General features: G+C 52.7%; 3 protein-coding genes across 12 annotated transcripts in view; 2 read left to right on the forward strand and 1 right to left on the reverse strand.

The window, feature by feature from the left end:
- Positions 1–247: 247 nt before the first annotated feature.
- EEF2KMT (eukaryotic elongation factor 2 lysine methyltransferase) lies at positions 248–8,290 on the reverse strand. 2 transcript variants are annotated; one of them, XM_068699913.1, is made up of 8 exons: positions 8,046–8,290; positions 7,906–7,968; positions 6,596–6,676; positions 6,266–6,367; positions 5,939–6,072; positions 4,772–5,079; positions 3,265–3,414; positions 248–2,585 (listed from the first exon to the last, which is right to left on the reverse strand). In XM_068699913.1, the coding sequence occupies exons 1-8, from the start codon at positions 8,139–8,141 to the stop codon at positions 2,485–2,487; spliced, it is 1,035 nt and encodes a 344-aa protein (XP_068556014.1). In that variant the 5' UTR covers positions 8,142–8,290; the 3' UTR covers positions 248–2,484. The 2 variants fall into 2 exon arrangements, with proteins under 2 accessions (XP_068556014.1, XP_068556015.1); XM_068699914.1 differs by lacking the exons at positions 7,906–7,968; positions 8,046–8,290 and adding an exon at positions 7,030–7,852.
- Positions 8,291–8,313: 23 nt separating this feature from the next.
- On the forward strand, positions 8,314–10,200 carry NDUFB6 (NADH:ubiquinone oxidoreductase subunit B6). The gene is made up of 4 exons (XM_068699917.1): positions 8,314–8,594; positions 8,696–8,788; positions 8,949–8,993; positions 10,046–10,200. The coding sequence occupies exons 1-4, from the start codon at positions 8,415–8,417 to the stop codon at positions 10,112–10,114; spliced, it is 387 nt and encodes a 128-aa protein (XP_068556018.1). The 5' UTR covers positions 8,314–8,414; the 3' UTR covers positions 10,115–10,200.
- A 6,684-nt stretch (positions 10,201–16,884) lies between these two features.
- The window catches only part of CAPN15 (calpain 15), a 41,031-nt gene continuing 30,112 nt past the window's right edge, over positions 16,885–27,803 (forward strand). For 3 of the 9 annotated variants that reach the window (XM_068698843.1, XM_068698838.1, XM_068698845.1), the window contains exons 1-4: positions 16,885–17,035; positions 20,460–20,789; positions 20,877–21,058; positions 25,014–25,159. The gene's annotated coding sequence lies outside the window, so the exon portion shown is untranslated. Of the gene's footprint in view, positions 17,036–17,612; positions 17,747–19,422; positions 19,591–20,459; positions 20,790–20,876; positions 21,059–25,013; positions 25,160–27,803 lie in introns of those variants that run through there. The other 6 variants (XM_068698839.1, XM_068698844.1, XM_068698842.1 and 3 more) reach the window with 5 other exon arrangements.

Genomic DNA, 27,803 nt, shown 5'->3' on the forward strand with positions numbered 1-27,803 from the left:
GAGGTTACTTGTTGTCTGTAAATCCTGGGGGAAAATGTGGTTCCCATGCTGAAGAGGTTGATCCTTGCCATTTGCCTTTTTTTCTTGTACTATTTGGAATGAATGTGGGAGGTTTAGGTATTCCAGGAACTTCTATAAAATATGCTTAACTGGGCTGCTTGTTGGTTACTTTTAGCTGAAAGTACTTGAATACATACACAAATTATACCAGTGATACCTACTGTACAATAAACGCTTAAGTAGGTGATTATTTTTCTGCAAGGGAGAGACATTTTTTTAGTTTTAATTTTTATTTGAATCGAGGATACATTTCTTTTTGTCTTTTTTTTTCATATAGTTAACATTCTTGGATAGTCTTCCCTAGACAAGTACTGACTATACTCTTGTATTTTTTTATGGAGATGGAAAACAACTTTGAAATTAGATGGTTCTTTTTTACAGTGTGTGCAAGAGTAAAGAGGCATAGCCACTGGTATGTGACAGCTTTATTGAACACTTAAGAGGGAAATTCACCTTTCAGTGAATGTTGTCCTCATGCATTGAGGTAAATGTGCCCATTTACTTTGAGAAAGAATGTAAAATTTATCCCTAGAATAGAATAGAAAAGATACGTAAAGTATGCAATAGTCTAGTAAAAGGGCACTTTACTTTCTGAGCACTCATTCAGGTCTGGCCTTTGTTTTTTTTATTGTTAGTGTTCCTATGGACCTAATGCTTACAAGATGTTTTTTCATCTTCACGATTCTTTATAAAATGGTTTTATCATACAGTTGCTGCTTGCATAGCTTTCTTCAGAGTTCCTGGGCTGGATTCTGCACCAGTGCTTTTAAACCAGCTTACAGAGTAATCATTTAATACCTGCTTCTGCCAAGCTAGGCGGCCATTTGCTAATCTTACCTTCCTCCTGCACCGTGGTTACAGTAGATACTCTGTTTTGAAAAGAGAGCTCTGACAGTGACTTGGTTCCACTGGTGGGAAGATGATGATAAGAATCCAAGCTGCTTCCTGTAGGAGTTTGGCAATTTCATTAGTTCATTGACTGAAGAACCATCTATAAAGACATACTTGCTGATTCCCCTGTGTTGCAGCAAATCCCTGTACAAGGGCATGGCCAGGCCAGATGCACGCATGGATGTAAATCAAGTATTTCTCTAAAGCAAATGGTGATGCTGAAAGCTTTAGAGAAGTTGGATGTTAGGAAAAGGTTTTCCACTGAGGGGGTGGTTGGGCACTGGAACAGGTTCCCCAGGGCCATGGTCACAGCACCGAGCTTGGCAGTTCAAGAAGCGTTCTATGATTTTCCTGTAATAAATGGTTAGACTTCCTGGTTAGACCCAAAATGAGCCGTCTAGCCTTGCAGAACAATTTGAAGACTTTTGTGACAAGGAAGATAAAAGGAACTCCTGGTTAGGCTGTTAGTGTGCATTTACTCTAGCACCTTCCTCCTACCCTCCTCCTCCTCAGGGAGAGGTAGCTAAAACAAAAAAAGTATGTCCAGGGTTACTTCTGTATGTCCGACTTAATACTAACAGTCACGGTCTCTTTCAGCTTGAACAATAAGACGATTCTTTAAGTTCCAGTTATCTATTCTACTTTGTTACTATAGAGGGAGGAGGTGAAAGCACTTCTTCATTTTCTCTAAGTAGACTTTAAAACAACATGTAGAAATGGAAGTCGAGAGAAAGCAACACCTTTGGTTCTGCTTCAGGATTAATACTGCCCAGTGGCAAAATGCTTAATGGATTTAGGAAGTTTCAAAGAAGGTGAGCTAAATTCTTCTTCCTTGCAGTGTACTTAGAAGAGTACTACTACAGACAGTGATTCTTTTTGTGTCTTCTTCATAACTAACTATAAAAGTGATAGGCCCTGTGTGAGAGAAATGTAAATCAAGTACTGACTTTTGTCACCCCTGCAGAGTAAAGATGTACCTGACCTACAGTAGAATTGATTACCTTCTCCTGCAGCATCAGGTAATCTACACTATCTACAAGTACTGTAGGTATCACTCACACTGTTTTAAGATGACCCACGTAGCAAGCATGCAAATGCATAAAGAAGTAATTACAACTGGCTTTAGTATTAAAAACCATTTATTACTATAAAACATTGTTCTGCTCCCTTGTCAGTACGAGATACTCATCCTGTGATCACAGATCATGGTTCTGTGTAACACAGATATGTCTGCTATTTACAAATCAAATATGTTTGAACAAATTGTTGAACTCCGATTTACAGAATCGGAGTGCATTATGATTAGGGCTTTTTTTTATTTCTACAGCTTGAGATACACAGATAAGAAGCATCTCCTTTCTTTCATGAATGCTGGCAACTGCAGAAAGAAAACTAGCTTACTTTGACAGCAGTCTGTGCATAGAAGTGTATCCTCAGTGCATGCCTCTCTTGTAGGTTTCTGGAATTCAAGGTAATCTTGTTGCAAGGATGAGATAGCACTTGCTGGTCTGAAAACTACTTGCATCTACCAAATTATATAAATAGTTGCAGAATAGTTACATTTGACTGAGTATCATAGAGAAAAATACTGGTGCTGTGGGCTGGAATAATCTGCCATCCAATTCCAACTTTATCTGCAAAGAGAAACATGGGGAATCATATTTATGCTTAGTAAAATGAAGAGCAAAAGTTGCATGTGAAGTTCTGCAAGGAGATCTTAGCATGCTGGTAAAGCAAGCTACAGGCAAATGCTTGAGCATGTGTTTTTTAAAGTTAACAGGTATGCTTGTGCTGTGCATTCAGCATTTCATTGATTCTAATTTATTCTAATCAGCCAATGGCTGTAGACCAGCTGTACAGCTAGTAGGCTGCAAAAGATGAACTTCTGAAGCATATGAAGAAAAAAACATCCTTTCCCCTTTTATTTAAAGTTCTAGCTTTTTTAACCCTCAAAGAACAGTTAAGGTAAAAGAGTTTTAGGCTGCATCTGAAACATTATCACAGTGGCAGTGCAGCACAAATGTTTTTCCTCCTTCAAGCTTAACCTTTACAATTTTTCCTATTGCCTCCACGCTTGCAATCCATCTTAAGTTGACATTCTTAACAACTGAGAGTTGTGATAGGATGTAACAAGAAGCTAAAGCTTAATTTCCTGACCAAATCCATTTGGAAGGGTTATTGCTCTTGAATACAAGAATCCTGTTATTGGTCAGTACCCTTTACAAGGAAAAAAAAAAGTTTCTCTCTGCTACAGATAAGTAATTGGGGGAAAAAGCCACAATTATTGATACAGTTGATGAAAAAGGTACCTACCTAGTTCAGCCTGGAACAGATGATACGTGTCTGGATTACGAATTGTGAAAGCAATATAGACCTCAGGAGGTTTTCCATCTGCTCTGAAAGTAGAGAGCTTTTGTAGCATACCAATAAGGCTTGCAGTTATCTCTGGATCATATACCACATCTGCCAAAAAAAAAGGGCAATGTTCAATATTTATTAAGAATTGAGCAAGAAGCAGAAATAAAGCTATAAAGTATTTACTTAAGGAAGAATGGCTCTATCGAGGGATTACAAGTTTCCAATAAGAGATTTTAGAAAACACAGTATTTTATGTACTATGTCAAATTGCCCTCATCTCCATTATTGGTCCAAAATCACTAAAGATCATTGTTCCTTTTTGTAATGGATTGTCAGACCCTGTGTTTAAGCCTGTGTTCAGGGAGACTGCACAAAAGTTGAGCATTGGTACTGTTACGACTGTCCTTAGAAGGACAAAACCATGGTGTTAGAAATCTATTTCAGAGGCAGAGTGGAAAAGTCTTGATTTCAGCTGCGATGCTTTTTATTCTCAGTAATTTACCTCAAGTAGGAAAACTGATGAAAGGTGGAAAACCTGACCATTAAGGGCTGCAAAAGATCAGCCTCACTTCTTAGCACCTTAAGTTTGAAAGTTGTCAGTTGTGTTCAGAACTGATATTTAGTAGGTGGCTGTTTACTACACAGGAACGTTGAGACACGTGTACCAGCTAGTGCATGATGCAGCATAGCAGAAGCATGTCCTGTAGTACCAGCAAATAGTAGATACATGTAATTTACCCTCTGTTTTGAATTGCCTCGCCTTCATGAGTCTAAATCAGGCTGTTCTGTGCATTCTGTCAACAGTATGGCTGGGTTTAAATTAACGTACATGCAGTGACTTCATTTTACAGAACTCACGTATATGATGTATCACATGTGATACCTTACAAAGAATTGTAATCATGATGACAATTACATTTTACCATTTCTTTACCTGAATTTTTAGGTGTTTTTTCTTTGCAAAACCCCTAAGCTGGAGAGTAAAATCATGTAGTTACAGCTCCAGAATTCACTATTGCTATATTTTCCATTAATAGATTTTTATGGACTCCCTCAAGATTTGAATACAAGCAAATTCCAAAAAGGTAGCGTGTTTTTGGTGTTGTGGAGGTTTTTTTTTTGTTTGTTTGTTTGTTTGTTTTTTGTTTTTTTAATATTATCCCTCTTGAGAAGGATAATACTTCCAGCTAAAATTGACGAGGGTCTCAAGGGTGGCAGATCTATCATCTGTTTCTGGATTTAAAAAATACACAAAAAGACAAATAATTTGTTCTTCAGTATTGGGTAAACAACTGTTGAATAGCTGAAAAATACAAAGTGGTGAAATGAACTGGGAGATGTTTCTCCAGACACAGTAACCAAAGTAGGGTTGACTGCGCCCTGCAAACAAATACCTTTTTTTCTGTTACCTACTTATTCCTGCACGATGCCATACAATTGGGCATAATCAAGTGAGAAGTACCTGCTGCAATGATGACGTCTGGCTGCAGATCCAACAGTTGTTTTTCTGTAACTGAGCCCCAGTCAAGCTCTGCAACAATTAGTTTTGGCCGTTGGTAGCTCTTCCCTTCTGCCTCCTGCCCTTCAGATTTTGGTTGGATACGATCAGTAGTTTCAGGCTGCACGGCAAAGCCATTCAAACGGATGTTTTCCACCAGCTGTTTGAGAACACAATGGTGGTAGTCACTAAATATATATGCCTTGGGGTTGCAAGTTTTGCAGACTGCCAGTCCAGTGAAGCCAATCCCACTTCCTAATTCCAAGACTGTCCTGAAGGTTAATGGAGTAAAGTAAGTATTGATTAGGACACTATGAGTTATGACATCAAAACGTTCAAATTGTACCTAATGGTAAAAATGAATTACAAATTATTTCAGTATTTTTTGAGTAAGCCATCTATAATCTTTACCAGATATTTTAAATAAAGATGGTAAACAAGATGCAGTTATAAGCATAAAAATGCATCACTTGAAGTACTTCTCCTGCTTTTCCATGTGGTACAAAGTACTTCCATCACTGGAGCAAGACACATTTCATGTGTTCCTTGACTTTTACAGCATGGTTGTCTCCACTTAAACTGGTTTTACAGTTCTTCTCTTAGTCAGTGGAGAGAGACAAATGATTCTGGAGCACAGTTCCTTTCTTGTGAGGTGGATACTTTAAATTAGCTTAGCTGAACCTTTCCCCAAAAGTGCTTGTTCATCTCCATTGATTATAAATAAAGTCAAGGTGATGAGATTAGCTGTGCACATCTGCACTACAAACACTTGAAGTTAGATGGGATGAATCCCATCCAAGAGGGAAATGCACTAATTAAAGTTAGCTACTTTGCTGCCTAGCCAGTAAAATTCACCAGCAAACATACAGAGCAGGCCAGACTATCTGGTGTAATGGTTTTCATCCTGAAGCCCATCTTAAACTATGAAGTCATCTCATGAATTAAAGTTCAACTTGCAGAACAGAAAAAAGCAACAGCTGGTAGCCCAACTCAAATATTTTATCTATTTTGGGGGTAAATATTGTGCATTATAAAATTATAGTTGTGCATATAACTCACTTATGCTATGAATGAAAATACCTTGGCTTCTTTCCCCATCTTTCTGTCTGTGATGCCTTTTTTTTTTTTTACCTGTTACTGAAAACTGTGGAGTTCTCCATTGCCCATTCAGCAAGATGAAGAGCAGCATCCCACGTGACGAGCCCTGTGGTTCCTTGAGAGATAATGGCCTCGCTCTCAGAAAGAGTAATGGATTCTCCAGTAGGCTGGAGGACATGCAGAGGAGGAGAAAGATGGATCAGCACAGACAACTGATTTTGCAGTTAACAGTCAATATTACTGCCTAGAAAAAAAAAGTCAGAAGCACTCTGGGTTTCTGGATGTGACATTTAAAGCCACTTGTTGCTTAGTTTAGATGATTAAAAGTGATTTATAACAAAGCAGTACATTAGTTTTTACCAGTAAGTAGTTTTTGTAACAGCGAGTAGATTCTTTTTCATTTAAAATATCTGCTAGTGTGTCGTACAACTCATCCAGGGGTTCAGCTGTTGTGGATTCGTGCTGTGTGGAAGAGAAAAGGACAGCTTCAGATATCAAATTGTTAGTCATGGAACAGAGAACCTACAAGTTAAACACCACTTTAATACACTGTTGGCTGTAACGTTTTACACTAAATGCTGTTTTCTATTATTAAGAATAATTCAGCTTGGCCTACAATGGTGTATTTTCAAGAAGACCCATCCCAAGATGAACCAAAGAGTTACAAGCAACATGGAAAGTAAGCGTTACCTTTTTGATGAGTTCAGTCAGAAAGCATCTTCTGTACTTGATGGAAGGGGGATATTTTACACACAGAGGGTGGAGAATGGTCTAAAATGATTAAAAAAAAAACAGCTGCAATTGAAACCCATTATCAAGTGAAGATCTTAGGGAGGGCACAAAATGCACAGTGACTTGAGCCTGAAGCTAGAAGTATTGATACTGAGCCAGAAAAAGAAATTTGGTGATTTCTGGTCAGTTTGTTAGGTTTCAGACCTGTGGCAACAAATGTATTTTTCACTTTTCAAAAAATAAATAGCAAAATTGAGTGAAAAGAGTCCGACTAGCGCTCCTTCTTTTGCTTTTTCTCTTCCTTTTGCCTTGCTGCCTCATTTGTGATTTCCTGTCAGCATGCAGACAGAACATGGTAAGGCTTTAGGGATTCCCCGGGTGGCTTGGCTCACCTGCTGCTTTCTTAACATCCAGGGCACAGGGATGTGAAATCAGCTTGGCAGGTTTGCTCCTGGCGTTAGGGACATCTCCACCCAGGTGCACTGCGCTTTGATTTTGATGCTAATAAAGAACAGCTAAGTAACAGGAAGGAAAGGAAGAGATCTGTCCTGCTGGGTCTGAAGTAAGGCTGGCAAAAGTGTTACTGAAGAGTCAGCCAAAGAAACTCTCTAAGACTCAGCTTGGAGCTTTAGCAAGGAGGCATTCCTTAATTGCAGAGATGGATGTGCAGGGATGTGCATGGATGATCAATCCACCTAGTGTGCATGCCGAATTGTTCAAGCTATGGGGGTTGTATACAATCAAAATATACATGTAAATGTATACATATGTATATTTCATATATATATATATGAATATAGATATCATATATCTGTAGTTAATGCACTCATGCCATTTCCTGTAACTCATTAGAATACATGAATGTTTCTGACACGTGCACGTTTGTTTTCACTCGGGGTCTTGCGGGGGTCTCTGGTGGTCCTTGAAAGCCTTCCTCACTGTGTTGGGCCCAGTTTGTGGGGCTTTTATCTCCTTCTTCACCTTCCTGCCTCAGCCGGGGCCCGCACGCACCCAGGGGCAGGCTGAGGCGAGCTCCTCACCCATCTCCTGGCGCATCCCCTGGGCCCTCTCGCCTGGCTTGGAGACACAAGGCGGTGCTTTCTCACAGATGGGGCTGGCTGAATAACGAGAGCTTGTTATATCTGAGCTTATTCCACGTAACTGAACGCGGTGAGGATTGCCCTGTGCTGCTAAGGCACCTCAGCCCCACAGCAGGCTCCCTGTCCGTCCAGCGATAACCGCGATAGTCGCGACAGGCCGGCCCTCACCTGGTGCAGGATATCGGCCAGCAGGGAGGAACCCGGGGCGCTCCTCAGCCTCTGCTCCAGCTCCTGCAGCACGGGGAAACCAAACCTGAGCCGGGCCGGGCCCTCCCCGCTGCCCCCAGCCCCCCGCGCCCTCACCTCACCGGCCAGGGGAAGCCTCGCAGCTGCCGGGCCGCCAAGAAGCGCCGCTGGAAGCAGAGCCCCAGCTCCTGCCCCAGCTCCTGCTCCTGCTCCGCCATGGCCCGGGGAGCGCTGCCCGTGAAGCAGCAACACCAAGAGGAAGCAGCGAGGAGGAGCCGCGGCGCCGCCAGAGCGGGGCTCGAACCCGCGGCCCTGCCGTTCCCAGCCCGGCGCTGCCCCCGCTGCGCCACCCGAGGCCCCCCCCGCCCCGCCCGGTGACGGCAGCGCCGCGCGGCCCCGGGGCCGTCATCGCCGAGCGCCGTCACCAAGGACACGGCGCCCGCCGGGACCGGGAGCGGGGCCGGGAGCGGGGCCGGGGCCGGGGCCTCGCCATGGGCGGCTTCAGCGCGGACGAGCGGCTGCGGCTGCAGCAGCTCCGCGTCCTGCGGCGGCGCTGGCTGCGGGACCAGGAGCTGAGCGAGCGGGAGCCCGTCCTGCCGCGGCGGCAGCCGGGGCCCGTGGCCGCCTTCTGGGAGCGCTTCCTGCAGCCCGGCGGGCTCTGGAGGCAGCGGGTGAGGGGAGGGGAGGAGGGGGCGGCCCCGGGCCCTGAGCCCTGAGGCAGGCCCCGAGCTGGGCCCCGGGCCCCGGCTCTGACCCGCTCCGTGCCCCGCAGGTGTTCCGGGCCTACCAGGCCGGCGGCTTCCTCGTGGCGCAGGTGCTGATCCCCGCCTGGCTCGTCCACTACTACGTGAAGTACCACGTCATGGTGGGTGCCCGGCTCCCCTCAGCTTCGCGTGGTTCCCTAACCGGGGTACCGGGCCTTGCGCCCGGCGCAGGTTGTGTTTCAGGAGGGCCGGGTGCTTTTCAGGGCTTTGAGGTTTCCGCTGGGTGACCTCCTTTTTCTCTCTCCCCTTTCATGCTTTCAGAGGGCACCGTACGGAGTCGTCTCGTCCAACCCAGCAATATTCCCGGTAAGCCTGCGGAGTGCTTGGGTCAGCCTCCGGCTCTGTGAGTAGAGGCAGGGGAAGGAAGGCGTGAGGAGAAGCACAGGTTTGTGCAGCAGCTGCAAAGAGGATTTCTAGAAGGATGCACACGAGGCAGCTTGTCCTGAAGCAGCACTGCACTATGTTCACGGTATTTTCGTACAGTTTTTGTCTCATTCTTAGAGCAGACAGCTCCTGTTTCATCGGCATTTCCCTTCTGTAACTGCAGACTTTCAGGTACATGGCTGGCAGTGCTGCCCATCCTGGGCAGGAAACACAAATGTCCCCTGATGTTGTCTGCACCCAGAGCACGCAGACCCCGCAGGGCTCACCACAGCCCGAAGCTTTCCTCTTCAGTTCTTGGTTTGCCCAGTGTCTGTCAGGTGGTTTGGTCTTTAGTGGTTCTTGGACTGCTCTGAGCTGCAGCTCGTTGACCAGCGCAGCAAGTTGGTGGGCAAATATTCTCATACCAGTTTGGCTCTGCCATTTCTGCTTCATCTAAAAAAAATAATTTTGAAAGTTCCACCCCTATCAACCACATAGCAACATGCGGTCAAGCTGTGGGTCTCTGACACCAGCCCAACCACTCGAGTAAGGTCAGTTCAGCAGGCCAAGGCAGTGCCTGAAGCTTTGAGAAACAAAAGTCAGGCATTGGATTGATTTCTTTGAGGGATTACGCAGCCCTTTGTGTGCCACAGAGACTGCTTTGGAGACTCACTAAGGGTGGTGGTATGTTGGAGGTGGTTATGCAGTGCTATAAATCTGGTGCAAATTTTAAAAACAATGTTCTCTTTAAATGCTGTATTTCCATGGCATGAAAAGAAAAGGGTAAAGCAAGTACAGATTTCATATAACTTGGCTATGATGTTTTACCAGCACCCAGGGACATGTTGAGTGAATAAGAATGTTCTGGGTAAACTGAAGCAAGATTTTTTTGTTTGGAAGTGGGGACAGTCACAGCTGAAGTGAAAGACTGAACTGTGTAAAGGCATAGATTGGTTGTAAGAGAAAATGCTCACCATGCTCTCTCATCCCATTAGGGGGACAGAATTTTAGAGACGGGAGAAGTTATTCCACCCCTGAAAGACGAATCTGCTGGGCACCACTGATGGCTGAAAACCGATTTCCTCTGTGAGCAAACAAGGCGAGAACTGCAGCCAGCTGCTCATTCACTTCTATAAAAGTCTTTATCCTGCGTTGCCTCATCTTTTCTGTTGTTAACTTCCTCCGTAGTCCAACCAATTCCAGTTGCTACTCGTGTGGGAGTTTATTTTGCTTTCCGTGAGTTTTATTGCTAAGCCCTTGAGATTTCCTCCCCACCTCCTTTTTTTTCTGACGCACTCTGACGTTAGGACGACGGGGCCTTGCAGTAACAGCAGAGGTGCTGTAGGTTTCTGTGTAATGGTCTGCTCAAAGGCAGGGTGCCTTGGCAAGCTCCTGCGCACCCTCACACAACAGCTGTCCTCTTCCAGGCAGCTTAGTAATCCCTTTGCTACCAAGAGACTTAAAGTTAAGCTTCCACCTGCGTGGCTTCCCCCATCCCAGCCAGCAGAGGGTAGCAGAAGTGGTACCTGGTGCCCCACTGGCCTCCCCTATCCCAGCCTGTGAATCAGCACAATGAGAATTTAGTCTGCCCAAAACTGCCTCTTCCTGAGCAAAGAATCCAGCTGGGGAGCAGAGCAGAGGTTCGTGAGCCCTCCCAAAAGGTCCGCCTGTTAGTTTGTTTTAAGGGAAGTAGGGAGGTGAGGTTTGGAAGCGCTGAGTCAAAATTCTTCATTCTTACTAAATTCTTTATTCAAAATTCTTTATCCTTTAGCACTTATCTCTGACTTCAGCCTCTCCTGACTCAGAGTCGTCCTGCTCTCACAGTCCCCTCACCCCCGTGGCACTTTGCACTGGGGAATACTGCCCTCTACTCTAGTGCCAAACCCACAAGTATTTTGGTGGCTCATTTGGGGCTAGAAATGACTAAAACAGCAATTCGAAGTGCAACTGGAGGCAATGAAGGCGAGGGGCTGGGACAGGAGCACCGTGACCTGATGGAACCGCCGATGCTTGTGATGTCACGGCTGTGAGCAGGAGCCCCTGGGGGGCTGCCAGACCCCCGTAACCCCCCGGTAGGGACGGCACCTGCACGAGCACGCTGCTCCTCGCACCGGCAGAGCCATGGCCAACGCGGGGGTGAAAACCCTCCTGCAGTCAAAGGAGCTCCTGGAGGCCATGGAGCCCCCGCTGGGCAGCCAGGCACAGCCCCCCGTCTCCTGTCCTCTGCTGGGCCCGGGGGCCCCCCAGGCCCTCGCCAGGCACGCGGCCACCTCCTCCCCGGGGTAAAAAGCAGCTCAGGGTGGGACAGCGTGGGGACGGGGACTGGGGAGTGGCTGGGGGGGCATTGGGGTGAGGGAAGGTGGCGAGGGGTGGCAGGACCCCCTCAGGTCACCATGGGGAGGCTCGGGGGAGGAACGCCGGGGAGCTAGAGGGTCACCAGCACGGCTGTGGGGTCAGCAGGGGCTGCTGGGGGCACTGGGAAAATAGAGGGTTAAGGGGGAGATTTGGGAGGTAACGGGGTGATGAAGGGTTATTGGGGGCAATAGGGGCTGGTGGGGGTCATGGAGGGGTTGGGAGGGTCTCGGGGGGTTCCTGACCATGCTCAGGGGGGTCGCTGCCCCACGTGTCAGCCCCCCCATCGCAGAGTTCCGCAGGAACAGCACTCCCCAAAACTGCTACAACCTGAAGAGAACCTTTGCCTGCACCAACCTGCTGCCGCTCAGCCTGGCCAGCTCTGACGGCTCCACAGAGAGGGAGGCTTCCCTCAGTCCCCACCTGCACACGTCGTGCTCCCAGGATAAATCTGAGCCCACCGCCCCCGTGGTGAGTGCCCGCTGGGAACGCCCAAAACACCCCTGGGAGCTCCCTGGTGCCCCTGCCACACGAGTGAGGGACCAGCTGGCGTGCCCTGCATCTCTGAGGTCCTTCTGCAGTGCTTGTGGGGGACTGGGGACCCTGACGTCTCCTGGGGACATCCCCATACCCGTGAGGATGCCTGGTACCCCCAGGGCTCCCAGATCTCCCCCAGGAAAACCCTGACACCTCTCCCCTCTAGAGAGAGATCCCACAGGACTACAGGGAATTCACAGCACCCCAAGTCCCATGGATGTCAGAGCTCCAGCACCCCTAGGGGACATCACAGCCACCCGTGATCCCCTGTGTACCTATGGGGAGGGGCCAAGGTGGTGGTTCTAGGTCACAGACTCGGTCCCAAGTCTCAGGAACGGGTGCGTTGGCCCAACGGGCACACATAGGGCTGGTACATGGGCTCCGGGGTGACCACAGGGAGGGAGCAGACACCTCACCATAGACCAGGGAGGGATGTGACTGTCACCACCCTACCAACAAAGACTTTGCGTGACACGGAGCATGTCCTGGCATGGTCGTGGCAGGAGAACTGATTGTCAGCACCTCGCCTGTCCGGCTGAAGAAGGCAGAATGTGGGACGCGGTGAGCGGGACTAACCACCCACTGCAAGACACCGTAGTGCTAACAGCGTGTTGTGTCCGTGCAATGAAGGTTCCTCTCTACAAACGCAGTGTGGCTCTTCCCTTGGGGACCTTGGGGTTTGTTTGGACCTCTCAGAAAAATCCTTCTGAGTCTTGTATCCCTCAATGTGGGTGATGTGTTACCTTGACAATGAAATCAAAGTGATTCTGGGTTTGCACAATACCTTAAACATCCTGTGTTATACACAAAACCCCATATACACGTGTATGCCCATGAGTACATCTACTCCATGCCAGTTTTTTGAGATGCCTACGTGGTAAAAAAGTATTAGATCATCTCTGGTCAGTGATAGGCATATGTATATAAAATGTATTTTTAGTTGTTATGTATTCTTTGCACCCTTTTTGTTGCACAAAGCCTTCCACTACAGCTCAAGGACACATAGAGGAGATCTCCCATATGGGTGATAGATCGCATGCTTTGGGCCATGACTTCCCAATCAACCCTTTGGAGATCCATCAGGACCTGCTTGTTCCTCAGAGTGAGGCCAGGTACCAGGAAAATGTGGAAAATAGCTGCTCGCCAGTCTCAAACTAGGGTAAAACAGGAGGTAAGGACGGAGTCATTAAAAGGTTGATGTTTTGGGAGACAAGGACTGGAAGATCCTCAGCTGGTTGGCCACCCCAGCCTTCCTCTCTCACCTGATGCACCTCAAGCAGGAGCTGCTGGTTCCAGCACCTGCAAGAACTCAGCCAAGAAGCCTGTATGCATCCTCCAATGTTCTTCACTGCTGGGCATGCTATCCTTGATGCGTGATTAGCTGGGTGGGCTCCAGTTCAGCCCCCAGCTTCTGCCATCCCACAGAGTATCCCTTGGAGTATTAGCTCATGATCAGTGCCTAGCAAGATAATTTACATGAGGGGACACTGAAGATTTGAAGCCTTCTCAGCACTTCTGTCTACACTGACGTACAGTGGAAGCCATGAGGCTTTGTGTGGCATTTGCTCGTTGGATCTTGACTGTGCAAATCCATGAGAGGCTGAAGCCCAGAGTATTGTGAGAAGTGGCTGATGTTCTTGCAAAGCTGCTTGCTACCATCTTTGAAAAGCCACGTTGACAAGGGGAAAGCCTTCGTGACCAGATCACATTTTCTGCCTTCATCAAAAAAGGTCCAACAGAGGGCCCATGACAGCCAGCTTCACTTCAGTCCCAAGGAAAAACCATGGAATGGCTCCTTGTACAAGACATTTCTGGCAGATGTAGATAGGGATGGGGAGCAGTTGGCATGGATTTACTATGATTTTGTGCCTGAAAAGTGTGGTTGCTTTCTGTGGCAAGATGGTCAGGTTTCATCAGGGCAGAGCAGTGGATGCCATTTACCTTGACTTCAGCAAGGCTTTCAGTGCTGCTAAGGCATCTGTTTCCAGGAGTTCACTGAAATATTGATGCCTCTGGTGCGTTGGCTGAACACTTGCTTCTCTTTAAATCAAAGACAGAAATAGGAACTTATCTCAGGTGCTGTAATAACTGGAATCCCCCTCTGGAATTGTCTGTCTCCATTGCTCATAGATAAAAACTTGATGGTCAATACAATTGAAATGCCTCAGTTTAGATACCTAAAATTAGGTGATGTGCATCCCCGTTCATCTGGCTTTGTAACAGAACACCCTGGCATTCATTCAGTACTTGAAATTGCTTCGTAACTAAGTCTGTTCTGTGTGCCTCTGAGGGCCAAGCATAATTTCAGGCTCATCACATCAGCGGAGCTGGATGTCAGAAGCTGGGTCTTCAGCACAAAAGGAAGGGGTGGGGAGCTGGGGGTCGGCCTCTTCTCACAGGTAACCAGTGATAGGACCAGAGGGAATGGCCTCAAGCTGTGCCAGGGGAGGTTCAGGTTGGAAATGAGGAGACATTTCTGCTCAGAAAGAGCAGTCAGGCACTGGGACGGGTTGCCCAGGGAGGTGGGGGAGTCACCGTCCCTGGGGGTGTTCAAGGAGAGGCTGGACGTGGTGCTTAGGGACAGGGTTTAGTGGGTGACATTGGTGGTAGGGGATGGTTGGACCAGATGATCTTGGAGGGCTTTTCCAACCTTTATGATTCCAGGTGGATGTGGTGTTAGAACCTGCTCAGTGTGTAGTGACTCTTCCTTTTCCCCTCCTTCGCTTCATACTATGCAGCTATGCTTCCTCTTGCATCTTAATTAATAATCAAATGCATAACAACACAAGTGATGCTAAATTGGGAGGATCCATTGACTCTCTCATGGGTAGAGGAGCCTTGTGGAGAGATACTGAGAGACTAGAGCAATCACCCACCCGCTTCATGAGATTCAACGAGATTAAGTGACAAATTCTGTACCTGGGAAGGGGCAACCCTGGCTGTACATACAGACTGGGGGATGAGAGGCTGGAGAGGAGGTTGAGCCTGAGCCAGCAGCGTGCCCTGGCAGCCAGGAGGGCCGACCGTGTCCTGGGGTGCTCCGAGGCCAGCACCGCACTGCTCAGGGAGTGCTCGTCCTGCCCTGCTCTGCCTGGTGCGGCCTCACCTCGAGCACTGCGTGCAGGGTTGGGCACCACAGTATGAGAAGGGCCTAAAATATTGGAGAGAGTCCAAAGGAGGGCTACAAAGATGGCGAAGGGCCTACAGAGCAAGACCTGTGAGGGGAGGCTGAGGTCCCTGGGTTTGCTCAGCCCAGAGCAGAGCAGGCCGAGGGGAGGCCTCATGGCGGCCTGCAGCTCCCTCACAGGGAGCGGAGGGGCAGGCGCTGAGCTCTGCTCTCTGGGGACAGCGACAGGACCCGAGGGGACGGCATGGAGCTGGGACAGGGGAGGGTCAGGATGGGGGTCAGGGAAAGGGTCTGCACCCAGAGGTGGTCGGGCACTGGGACAGGCTGCGCAGGGACATGGTCACAGCACCGAGCTGCTGGAGTTCAAGAAGTGTTTGGACACTGCTGTCAGGCATCAGGTCTGGTTTTTGGGTGGTCCTGTGTGGAGCCAGCAGTTGGACTTGATGATCCTGTGGGTCCCTTCCAACTTGAGATATTCTGTGATTCTGTGAAAAGGGACTTGACTGAATTGGTCACACCTAAGAGAGGGATTTTAGGTACAGTGAGGATCCTTCCTCATCTCCAGATGCACTCAGTAAGGTTGAAGATATGGATGAAGACATCTGCAACACAAGACCTATCGGACGTGTGGACATCTCCATGACATCTCCTACCTGCAATAGCCACCACCCTGTACTCAGCGGTGCCTTTCTATGCCCAGCTTCCCCTGGGGCTCCTGCCAGGTTTTGCCCTGCAGCAGTCAGGGCAGCCCTGTGGCTGTTTTAGGGCGCTGCCCCCGTGGGCCCACACGCCTGGATCCTGCCATATGCTGCCCTTGGGCTCAGACACAGGAGCGCTGCTTTCTGCCATTTCCCCAGCCCAGGAAACCTGCTGGGCAGTGGGGGCAGCGGGGTCTGCACTCCCACTTTGTGCCCGAAGAACACAGGGAGGGCTGTTTCTGCAGCCTCAAGAGAAGAAACGCCTACAAATAACAGCATCACAACGACCAGCAGTTCCTTCTTATGGGGAGCTGAACAGAAGCGAAAACTTCATTTATTTAGTGTTTGGCCCGTGTTGTTTTTAGAGGAGCCTGCCAGGCCCACCGTGTGTGCTGCTATCGCAATCCCCTCACAACTGCCTGAGCCAGGACGGGTGCAGCAGCCCGAAGCCGCTGTCCCCTGAATAAAAATCGCCCTTTTCCTTCCAGCCACACACATTTTGTCTTCGGGTCCCCGCGGGGAGCTGCAGCACGAGGCAGCTCGGAGCCGATCTGGGGTTTGCTCCATGCGCCGCCAGCTCATTACGGGCTGCAATTAGCGAGCCGGGCAGGAGCCGAGCCGGGAACGCCGAGCCCCGGGGCTCCGGCTCCGTGCGGGGCACGCCCGGCACGGCCCAACCCGGCCCCGCTGCTCCGGCTCCGCGCGGGCGGCGCCTTCCCCGGAGCGCCGGCACCGGCTGCTGGGGACCGGGGGCTGCCGGAGCCTCCGGTCCCGGTCCCGGTCCCGGTCCCGGTGGGCAGCTCCACGTGCCCGCAGGCCCGCGGCAGCTGCGGGCCGGGGCGGGCCGCAAGGCACTCTGGGAGTTGTAGTCCCCGCTCCCGCCGCCTCCTCGCTGCCCGCCGCGGGGGTCCCGCGGCCGCTGCCCCTCCTCGGCGCCCTGCGGACTACAACTCCCAGCGTGCCCCGCTCCCCCCCTGCGCTTCTTCCGCTCGCTCCTTCCGCGCGGCGCCCCCTGGGGCTTGTAGTCTCGCCGCGCTATTCACGACGGCCTCTGCGCCGTTTCCGCGCCGTAGCGGCCGGGGGCCGGAATGGGGCGCTACGCCACGGCGGCGGCGTAAGGGCGGGCGTGGGGACTCCGGGGCACGCCGGGCCGGCGGCGGAGCGGGAGAAAGGCGGCGGCGGCGGCGGCGGAGCGGGCCGGGAGCCGCTGGGGGGGAGGGGAGGGAGGGGGCCGGGGGGCGGCGGAGCAGCGAGGCCGCTGGGCTGCACAGGTGAGCGGGGACCGTGGGGGACCGGGAGGGACCGGGAGGGACCGGGAGGGACCGGGGGGGACTGTGGGGGGACCGTGGGGGCCGCCTCGCCCCCCGCCGGCGTCCTTGAGGCGGGCGCAGGGCTCGGGGCAGCCCCGGGGGCAGCGCCCGGCTCCCTGAGGCGCCCCCGGGCCCCGCCGCCAGCCCCGGGGGCCGTTAGGGTCGGGGCGGCCTCGCCTCTCCTCGCCTCTCCTCAGAGCCCCCCGGGGCTCGCGGCGTGGCCTCGCCTCGTGCCTCAGCCCCGCCACGGCCTGGCCGGCCCCGAGCCCCCCCCGGCTGTGGCAGTGTCACCGCGACACCCACCGGGGGGGCTCGGTTCGGGTTATCCGGGCTGTGAGTGCTCGGGGTCGGGCACCGGCTCAGCGCTGCGGCAGCCTCTGCTCGTGGGCAGGAGCAGGACCCGGCCCCACTCCCTTCCCCGGCTGGGCTTTGGGGCTGGAGAGGCCTCGGGAGGCTCCGGGGTGAGGCTCGGTGTGCCCCAAGCGAGGGGCAGCCCGCGCCAGCCCGGTGCCGGACTGTGCAGGGGAGCCCGGGGTGCGTGCCAGGCAGAAGGGCTTTGGCATCGGGATCAATATCGAAAACCAAAAGTGCTAAACTTGCACACACACAAGAGGAAAAAAGGTTGGGCGTCCTGCCCAGGCGTGGAGCTGCTGGTGTTGGCTGGAGGATGGGGTGAGCCTGTGTGGGGTTCTGTGGGGGTTTGTGGGGTTTGCAGCGGTTGCGCAGGACCCGGGTGGTGTGGACGGGGTCACTCGCTGCCCAGAGAGGTGCTGGGTTGTGCCCTGCTTCGTCTGGAGCCCTGCTTTTTGTTCATTTCTGAGTTGATGTCGGGCCTTTCTGGGATCTGTGGCCACTTTGGGAGGCGCACACCGGAGCCTGGTGTCCTGCAGGAGGGCTGCCTGCGGGACCACGCTCCCAGTGAGCAGCTCGGGGAGGAAACCAGCACGGCCAGCGGCTCTGCTGGAACCTGGGGCTCCCCGAACCATCACGTGTAGTGCAGCCTTGGGCAAGCTCACTATATGGGTGAGTTGGGGGCTTCCTCCTGCTTTTCCACCATAATCCCGCTCTTCAGAGCAAGCTGTGCTGGTGCTGCCCTCCAGGAGCCTCCTGTTTCTGCCTGCATTTGGCTCAGTGCTGCTGGATCCAGGAAGGAGCAGGCCACCCCTGAACTGCTGGTGCACTCTGGTTGCTATTTGGGGTGGTGCTGCTCGCCTGGTGTTCAGCAGTGGCAGCTGAGGAAGGCAGAAGGGCTGCTGTCTGTGCTGGAGACGAGTTTAACTCCGGCCTTCACGGCTCCTGCGTCTCGGCTGGGCTGGGGGGAAGCGAGGGTGTTTCCGAAACTCCTCGCTCACACTCGGTTGCTTAAAAGATAAAGAGGGGTTTTGTGTGCCATTTCCTCTTGCTCTGGAAAAAATGCCGCTGCCCAGGTGCCTGTGCAGAGGAGGAAGTCCTAGAAGGAAATAAGATCTGAAGCAACGTGTCGCAAGCAGAAAGAACAATTGGTTTTCGGCATTTACATCGCGGAGCAAAGTCCTGTTCATCCAGCCGACGTTTGACAGGCGAGATAATGCGTTTATATTGATGCAATTAGCAGGACGGGGACTTTGCTGAACGGCTCGGGGGCAGCACGCTTTTCAGGCTAACTCCAGCAAACAGATCAGCGAGGACTGGAAGGCTGCCGTGGGTTGCTAGAATCGGCCCTTCGGGTTTCTGGAGGTTGAGTACATAACTGCTGATAGTTCCTATTGTGCCGTAGCCTGCCTAGTTGAAAAGAAAATAACTTGAGGGAACACAGGGCTATTTTTGCCAGCTTGAGATGATCAAGTTTGATTTCTAAAAACTGAAGCCGAGTCTTTAGGCTTGTGCATTAAAGGCAGGATTGGAACCACATTTCTGCTCCCCTACAAACGCACGCCAGTGGGGCAGATGCCAAGAAGTGTCCGTCAGGAGGAAACAGCTTCTTGCCTGCAGCACAGCCCTTCTGGTAGCAGCCCAGGGCTGGCGTTGGGGTCGGTGGTGGCGTCGTCCCCTCCGGTGGCATCGCCCCAACACATCTCTGCTGTGCTTCCCCCAGGCCGCCTCGTACCCAGCGCCAGCCTGGGTGGGTCTGGGGCACCCAGGAGGTGGCCGGCAGCTTCCCAACCTGCCCCAGCTTGCGTTCCTCTGCCCGCAGATCGCCCTGCTCCCGAAACCAAGCTGTTTGCATAGGGGCTGCACCTCGGGCAGCTTTGCCAGGCGAGGCGGCACCTCCCCAGCGGCTGCACGGGGCGGTGGAAGCGGGCACGGCGCTGTGCCGGGGGGACTTTGCTCTCCGGGGGTGCTGCGGGCAAGGTCCCTCTGCGCTGCCTGTCCGCACCCATCGCCTGCCGGCGGGGGGCTCGGGCAGCCCGTGGGGCTGCAGCACGGCCAGAAGGTTTTACTGTAAGCCCTGGCAGTTAAGCGGTTTCTCCTCCCAGACAATGCGTCTGCGAGCACGTTTCCTGCAGGAAAAGTGACGCGGTGGCACGTAGACCGACGTACGTATTTACGGGGTGCTCCATCCTCTGGTGCTTAGCTCGCTGCCTCCTCAGCTCTGTAGGACGTAAGCTGCTTGAGTGCCCGGCGCTGCTTTGGGCTGGGAGAGCCCTGTGCAGCCTGTGCCGTGCAGACCCTCGGGCTGAAAGGCTCGGGATGGGCCTTTCCAACCTCAGTCTGTCCCTTGGTTACTTTTTTTGCTGGTTCCTGAGCGGCACCTCTTGCTTGCGGTGCTTTTCGTGAGCTGTTTTGCTGTCCTTAGCAGCACGTGCTGCAGGCCCAGGTGCTCGCTGCAGGTTGTCTGCTTCCCGCTGCCCGGGGGTCTCAGCAGCTCACGTGGAGAGAAAAGCTCCTCGTGAGAGCCCCGTGCCCTGCCCAGGCTGCGGGGAGGAGGTGAGGTGGTGGGCACAGGATGGGCTCTGTTGGTGCTGTGTGCTTCTGCACCGCTCCCGGAGGGGCTCGGGGTGCTGGTGTGTTCCGGCTGAAACCTTCCTTGTTTGTTTTTGCCTCCTCCCCAGCCTGAAATAGAGAAAGGAAAAACGTGCCATTGAGCCAAAATGTTGTGGATAAGGATTTCTGTTGCTGTCCTATAGAAGCCAGTCCTGAAGGAGACAGCATTTTCACAGTGTTAATTTAATTAAAACAGGTTGTTCTGAGAGCAGAGGGTCTGAAGGGGCAAGGGGAAATGTCCTGAGGGAGGGAGGTTTGTTGGTTTTGCTGAGGCAGGTGTTCAGACGTCATCTGAAGGAATGGGGATGGGCACATTGGACATAATCCGAGGGATTTCTGCTTTTGAATTTCCAGTAGCTGTACCTGCTAACGATGTCCTGGCCGTGCGCGGTAATTAACATCTCCTCTTGTATCTGAACAGCCGGGCAGCGTGCCCCTCCAGACATCCCTCTGTTCACATGCGGATCTCCTGGGGGATCCTGCCCTGTTGCTAATTGTCGAGAGCTCTCCAGAATCCTTATCGCTGAGACCCCGCGGCGCTTGTGAGGCGCTCCGTTACCGACACAGCCCGGCACCAAGGCCAGCGGAGGGAGCAGCACCGTGCAGCAGAGCGAAGAGCCCGAGCCGAGCCCAAAGCACACGACTGCTGCCTCCAGGTGGGATCGAGCGCCGGCCCGATGCTGCAGGAAGCCCCGAGCCCTCTGGGAGCTGCGGTTCGAGCGGACGCCGAGTGAGCCACCCAAAATGTGAGGTTGGTTGCGCGTGCCGCTGCGGCGTCGACGGGCTTGGGGTCTCGGCAGCCCTTTGTCCTCACCTGCCTTTCCTCTCCGTTGGGCAGCTCGGCGCGGCTGCCGCTCCTCCTGGCAGGCGCAGCGGTGCCGGCGGGTCGGTGCGGAGAGCGCGGAGCATGCCCCAGCCGGGCCGTCCAGCTGGCGCCAGCAGCAGCCGTTCGATCCCGGGGACGCCGGGCTGACCTCGCACCAGGCGGGCATCGCCTCCGCAGAGCAGCAGCCGGGTCGGGTGAGAGGCTTTTCCGTCTGCAGCTGGCTCTGGGCTGGGCCGGGAGGGGCTGGAAGGGCGAAGAGCTGTGTGTTGTGAGTGTGGTTACCCCGCTTCCTCTCTGCCGTGCTCTCGTCTCGTCTTTTCTCTCGTTTTGGTTCCTTCTGAGTGTTCCCTGCTCCGTCTGTGTGAGGGCCGCACGCTCTCGCGGGCGGGGATGCTGCTGTCCCCTGGTTTCCTCCTGATGAGGAAGAAAGTGTAGGAATGGAAAAGAAAACGAGGGCTCATCCAGGACCTTGCAACCTTAAACTGTGGAGCCTGCATGGCTGTCTGAGCACGTGTTTGAGGCAATGCATGGGCAGGAAAATGAATTAATTGAAGGAATTGTGCATTGCATTGCCTGCAGTAACCGCAGCGCCAGGCTGGGAGCTGCCACGGCACTGGGACAGCAGCGTGGCCACACGGTGCCTTACACAGCCCGGCTGCTTTTAGCCTGGTGGCTCGTGGCCACTCTGCAGAGACAGGGCAAGGTGGTGAGCGGGGCAGCGGCTCAGAGCTGCTGCCTTCAGGGCACTCTCATCGTGTCTGCTGCAGGGCAGAGTCTGGCGGGGCTGGCCTTGTGTCGGAATGAGCCGAGCTGATGTGGCCTTAGCCCAGGCCGGGGCTTTGGGTTAATTGGATGGGTGCTGGCATCGCTCGGGTCTGCCTGGGTGCCTGCAGCCTTGGGGTTTCTCGTGAGTGGTGCTGTGGGCGTGCAGAGCCCTTGTTCCCATTCCCTGACCTCGCTGTGCCTTGCTTTAGCAAGCAGAGCTTGGCGGAGGGAAGGCTGGGGGTCTGCAGCACCCCAGGAGGCTGAGACGCATCTCGAGAGGCATGTGGGTGACTCCTGTAGCACACAGCCTCCTCTCTGCCTGTTTGGGTTGAGCTCCAGGCAGCAGCTGGTTGGTGCTGGGGGAGAGGTGAGCTCTGTCGGAGGTGTTGTTGGGTGGCCCAGCAGGGGCTTTGCGGGAGCGGAGGCAGTTGCTCACTGCAAGCATCTGCAGGAGTTTACAGCCCTCTCATCTACAGCGCGGTGTTTTCCTCGTGTGATCGTTATATTTGCTCAAATAATTGCTCTCATGGGCAGCTGTTGCTTCAGGCCGTGTGTAACTGAGCGCATCCCCCAGTTCCAGCTGTACGGATGGAGCTGACGAGGAGCCTCCTGCCGTGCAGCCAGGGAACCAGTACGGCTGCGCCAGCGAGGAACGGGAACGTCGCCGTGGTGTCAGGCACTGGTGTGTGCCTCCGTCGCTTCCCTTACACCGGGGGTATTCGGTCATAACCTCAGGGGCAGCGTCAGCTCCTCACAGAAATGCCGGCGTGGCTCGGCTGGCAGCGCGCAGGATTCGTGCGTCTTTCAGGCTCAGGACAAGTGAAACCTGGATGCGGAGAGAGGGGCGAGCAGGAACGTGAAGCTCCCCGTTAGGTCACAGGACTGAGCTGTGCAGGGAGAGAAATCACCTCTGTGGCCTCTCTGTCTCACTCCCTGCCTGTGTTCTCGTTCCCTGTGCTCGCGGGGAGGCTGGCAGCCTCCTGCACGCCTCCCAGTGAGTCTCGTGCTTTCAGCTCCTGGTTGGTTGTGATGGACGTGCCAAATGCCACTGGTGGCTGCCAGACGTGGCTGTTTAAGTGTTGGTTGGAAGGTGGGACACGATGCCCGATTAAAGCCAAGAAAGTCCAAATTATGTAAAAATGGTGGGAGGAGACACGCAGGTACTGCTGTCCTCGTGAAAGGAGGTGTTTCTGGTTCTGGACAGGGCAGCACAGTGAAGACTGGGCTTTGTTTCTAGTAAGGAACACAACTGGATGTGGCTTGGATGAATCGTGTATTTGTCTTCTCTCTGATCTCTGTTGAATTCAAGCTGTGGCTGGAGTATCTTGGGACTGCGTGCTCAGGGGACATCTCCTCCTCCCTCTTCCCCTGAGACTGCTTTTGGAGTCTGTGCCCTGGGTTTTTGCTGGCTGTGAGGCTCCTCTTCTCGCTGCAGCTCTCTTCTTCAGTGGCCAGCTCTTCATCTGCTTATCTGTCAGCTTAGCATGATCTGAAGATACAATCCCCGATGTCCTTCTGGGTCTGACCTTGTGTTTGTGCTGTGCTTGGGCACCTCCGGCCCTCTGAACCCAGCTGATAGCAGGCAGCTGAGATCTGCCTTTCTCAGTGCCCAGGAAGGGCCAAGTCTAGTTTAACACTGCTGACAACAGCCATCTCGTGTGGGTCGTGAACCCTACCAGGAACTAAGTGCTGGAGCTAACTCCGTGCTTTGTCCTAGTGCTGCTGGAGCGGTTGGGCCAGGGCTCTCCTCTCTGAAAGGTTAGAAGCTCTCCGTGCCTTACAGCATCTGGTTTTCCCAGGGTAGTTTCTTGTTCTTGTGCCATTGCAGTGTGTCATCTTGCAGATGAGAGATGACTTGCAAATTTTTTTCCTTCCCTGTTTCCCCGTAACCTTTATGGCCTGCGCTAACCACGGCTCTCGGTACAGACTTGTCCTGAGAGCTGTGCAAGCTGTTTTGTTTTCCTATTGTTTCTTTTGGGGAGGTTGGCTTTGTTGGGCTTGCGTGTTTCCACATTGTGCTTTTGAGTGTTTTAAGTGCAGGTGGAGTTCTGAGCCGCGCCGCTGTGAGTGTTGGTGCATACAGAGGATCGCTCTCTGCGGCCCCGTTACTTCTGGCTGGGTTTTTTCTTTGTCCTTGCTACTTCTGCAGTGTTGCCCCTTCAGGAGGGAGCGATGTCAGAAACAGCCGAACCAAGGTGAAACTGATAAAGCAAATGGATTGGAGAGCCAGTGCCTGGCGCTTACTCATGGCTCTTACTCATGTTTATCTCGAGCTGTGAATGTGCAATAACAACAGTTCTGTTCTGCACAGGCTGGCACAGCCTCAGACAGGAAGATCTGCTGTTTACCAATCAACACTCTGCTCTGAGTGAGAAGGGGGGAAAAATTGTTTTCTTGCTGCTGGGTAACCCAGAGACTGGTTAAACCTATCTGGAGGAAAGAAACAGAGGAAACGAAGAGCACATGTGTTGCTCAAGATGCGTTTTCCTGGCAAGAGGCCTGTGTGTGTGTTCTTCCTGCAAAGCATCCCTGCTTCTGCGACTTCCTGGTAAATCTATAGCACGCTGCTGGCAGGCAAGTAAAAGCTTCCTGGTTTTTATAATGCAGCTAGCCTCAGCAGGCGGGCTGGCGAGGTGATTTTTCAGCCTGACATGTTTTGTAGCCGGGGCAGTGTGTGGGCCGAGGGGGATGGCAGAGCTGTGCTGCAAGGATTAGAAATGCACAGAGGAAAGGATCTGGGAATTAGCTCCGCTGGTAAGGCTCCCCAAGACTGGATGCTGTGGCTTGTCTGGGTTCGTTTCTTCCTCTTGTCTTGCTCTCTGTGGTGTTCCTGAGATGTTGCTAATGAGACAAACCGTGCTGGCCTGCATGCTTTTGTTAACCCCGCTCAGAAACCAGCCACAATTAGCCAGTAAACTGGAAGGTACAAGAGGTCCTCTTGAACTTCATTGAAGTCATGTTAATTGACTTATTAGAGCAGCAGGTTTTTAGAGATGTGTGTTTGTTGCTTTGTTTTTTTAATGTGTGTATTCAGACCATGCTTCAGCAGTGCCTTTGTTGCCATTTTCATGCTGATTCAGATAAGGACCTTCCTGTTCTTGGGTTGAAAACAGAGATGGGTTTTGGAGTTAACCCTTATTTTGAAGAAACTTTCCTGACCCTCTTCTTCTCCCCAGAGTTTGTAATTAAGACGTCGATTTCAGCTTCCAAATCTCCGTAAGTGCCTGTGATAGATTTCCAGAAGCTCGCTGGGTGATCTGTCACTGCTTACAGTGTGCTGTGCAAGGGAGAAGAAGAAACTTTTTCCAGCCTTTGACGCTAATTGCTTTGTGGCTAAGCTGGCTCTGCAATAAATCTACTTTTCCTATCAATCTTTTGCTTCAGGCGTTGGACACCTCTTCCTCTGCCTGCATACTTATGAAGAGTCAGTGCTGGGCACTAAGTGCAGCTCAGCCCAACCCAGCTGATGTGTATGAATTTCTTCTGTGTTAAAGTTGAGCCAGAACCAGTTTCAAGGCAGCTGAACGAAGGTAAAGATCCTGAAGCTTGCCTTTGCATGTCAATGTGTGTGGCCAGAAAGATGTGCTGCTGTTCTGGGCTTTGCTAAAGTGTAGCATGAAGTACGAGGCCCTGCTCTGCCCTGCGCTAGGACTCTGGGTAAAATTATCTTGTTACCTCGTTAATAGCCCATCTGGAAATCTATTTCCAGGCAGCTAATTGCATCTAATGATATCTCTGCAAGTAGCACACCGATCTTGTTTCTCGCTGTGATTTGGAAAACAGCTCATTCACAGCTCCCAGGCCCGCAGATTTCATCTCAGGCCAGAAACCCGCCTGGCTTCTCTTCTCCCCCACAACGAAGGTTTGGCTGGGTCTGTTTCACCTTCCCCTCCACCTCCCCACCTTCCCTGCCCATTTGTGGTGCCCTTGTGATGCCCGGCATCCTCGTGCTGTGCAACAGGGATGCTTCTTGTCCCTGGGAGGTCTGGCAGCGCCCCGAATCACAGGGGAAGCTGTGTGGCAGAGCTTGGAGGCTGGAACAGCCCCCCACGTCCCAGTCGAGCTCACCAGCCACGGGGCCATCCTTCCTGTTACACCTCAGTCTGTCCCTGCTACCTTCCACCTCTCCCTGCCAGCGACTTTGCAAGGAACCGGAACTTGCTGACACCTTAATTTCCTGCCGAGACTGCAGCGCTCGGGCTGGCTTGCCAGGTGAGGGCAGGAAGAAAGAGCAGCAGAACTTCGTTCCTTGTCACCAAGGCGCCAGCTTTGTGCGAGATGCTTCCCTGCTCAGCACGGGGCCTTCTGGGTTGCTCAGCTGCTTTGCCACGTGGGTCCTGCTGGCAGTCACGGGAGCTCGTGCTGTGTTTGAGCCCTGGAGCTCTTGTTGGGTTGGGGCTTCGCCTCTTGGATTGCCGTCTGGCTTGCTCCTGGCTGATGGGGATGTCTTGTTGCTTGTCAGCTCTTTTCCTGCCTTGTGGAAAGAAAAAAAAAGAGCTTGTTCTCCCTTCCTCCCCTGGTGTCTCTTATCAGGGTCCTCTCAGCACAGCGAATGCAAATCATGGTCGTGTACCTGCTTTTGCAAATCCTCGGGGTTTGCCAGCCTGCCCTGCGGAGCAAGGAGCTTGGCTGTGCATCACCCAAAGCCCTGAGCTGCTTCTGCGTGCTCGGCTGCTGGGACAGACCAGCGGGGCAGTGCCGAGGCTTCCTCTGCTATCTGTGCCTCGCCTCCTCCGTGACCTTACCCGGGGAGATCTCTTCCTTTGCACGGTGTTTAAACTGGCGTGGGGCCGAGGGCCTGCCCTGTCCTTGTGGCGTATGAGGAGGTCTCCTGCAGCCTCCTGCCCCTGCAGCTGCATCTCCCCCTGAACTCTTTTTGTTTTTAGAGAAATGCAAATGACGTCCTGCAGTGCCCAGAGAGGAGGCTGCTCCCTCCGGGGCTGTGTGTGGGGAAGGGAAGTTCAAAGCCTTCAGGAACCCTGCTGAGGGTGATGCCAGGTCCGGCCCCTCCGAGGCAGCCCGCAGGCAAGGATGCTTACCCAGCTGCAGGAAGAGAAGGGCTGGTTCTTGCAGACTCAGTCTTAGCCACAGAGCAGGAGGCTTTCATCTTCCTCTGGGCACAGCTTCGGGGATGCTTTTCCCCCAGGTACACGTAGATTAGAATTAGGCACAATGGATTTCCAGCCTCTGCTGGGCTGGCTGCTGGCCCGACCCTGTGGACAGGGGGTGTCAGATGTGCGAGGTGCCTGTGTTTTCATCCCCAGCTCCTACCAGAGCAAGGCAGCAGCTCAGAGGGGACTTTATAGGGTGGAGTTACTAACAGAGGGAAAAAGTCTTGGCCCTGGGTCTGGGAGGCCGAGAACCGTGATGTTGGAAAGCTCAGGCAGGAGCTGAGCGGCTGGTTTGTGCTACATGAACAAATAAATCACAAAAGGAGTGTGTGTGAGGGTATCCCATCACAAAGAGGGGGCTTCTTCAAGTGGGACTGGCTGAGGTGAGTCCCACCCCTGGCTTTCTTCCTGGGCTGGGGCAGCCCCGGGCCCCTACCTGCTCATCCTGCTGTGTGCCAGAGGGAAGAGCTCTGGGGTTTGGGCCCCAAAGGCTCAGTCCTGCTGGCTGGTGTTGAGCTGCAGCAGGGCTTACCTGGCAGCCAGGAGACTGCTCTGCTCGCCCAGGAACGGGAGGAAGCTCCCCAGGAAGGCTGTGCTGCCCTGGCCTCGCTGGAGTGCCCGCTGCTCGCGGTGGCAGTGGTGTGGCACCGTGACCGGGGGTCTGCCTCACAGCCCCCCGATCAGGGCAGGGGTGCGGGAGCGACTCGGAGGCGGAAGGACCAAATCTATTTTTGTTTTGGAAGCAATATTTTGGGAGCAGTTCAGCAGTGTCAGTTGAAACCTGATAATTATTGCAGCTGCAAGGGGCAAAAAAACGCAAAATCCGAGCTCAGCATCTTGCTAAGGTGCTTAACTGCTAATTTCCATGAGTGAGATCCACCCTTCCCAAGGCACTCCAATCTGTTTGCTTTGTTGTTTCCTGCTCTAATTAGATAGGTGGAAGCAGTGCTTTATTTATTAGGAGGAAAATCCTGTTCCTTCGTGCCAAGGCAGAGGAGCTCTTGGCAGCTCGCTCCCCTCCTGGGCTGAAGCCTCCCGTGTTCAGCACGGGCTGTGCGCCTGC

The sequence above is a fragment of the Anas acuta genome, chromosome 15 (genome assembly GCF_963932015.1).
Source record: "Anas acuta chromosome 15, bAnaAcu1.1, whole genome shotgun sequence".
NCBI classification, from domain to species: Eukaryota; Metazoa; Chordata; class Aves; order Anseriformes; family Anatidae; genus Anas; species Anas acuta.

Bases quoted from the DNA above. Each gene is read 5' to 3' on its own strand.
- NDUFB6 (XM_068699917.1), top strand. From the start codon at position 8,415: ATGGGCGGCTTCAGCGCGGACGAGCGGCTGCGGCTGCAGCAGCTCCGC. The intron at 8,595-8,695 runs GTGAGGGGAGGG...CGTGCCCCGCAG, and splicing joins GCGGGCTCTGGAGGCAGCGG to GTGTTCCGGGCCTACCAGGC. The intron at 8,994-10,045 runs GTAAGCCTGCGG...TCATCCCATTAG, and splicing joins CCAACCCAGCAATATTCCCG to GGGGACAGAATTTTAGAGAC.
- EEF2KMT (XM_068699913.1), bottom strand. From the start codon at position 8,141: ATGGCGGAGCAGGAGCAGGAGCTGGGGCAGGAGCTGGGGCTCTGCTTC. The intron at 5,080-5,938 runs GTAAAAAAAAAA...ATTAACCTTCAG, and splicing joins TCCACAGTTTTCAGTAACAG to GACAGTCTTGGAATTAGGAA. The intron at 2,586-3,264 runs GTAGGTACCTTT...TTCTCTTTGCAG, and splicing joins TCTGTTCCAGGCTGAACTAG to ATAAAGTTGGAATTGGATGG.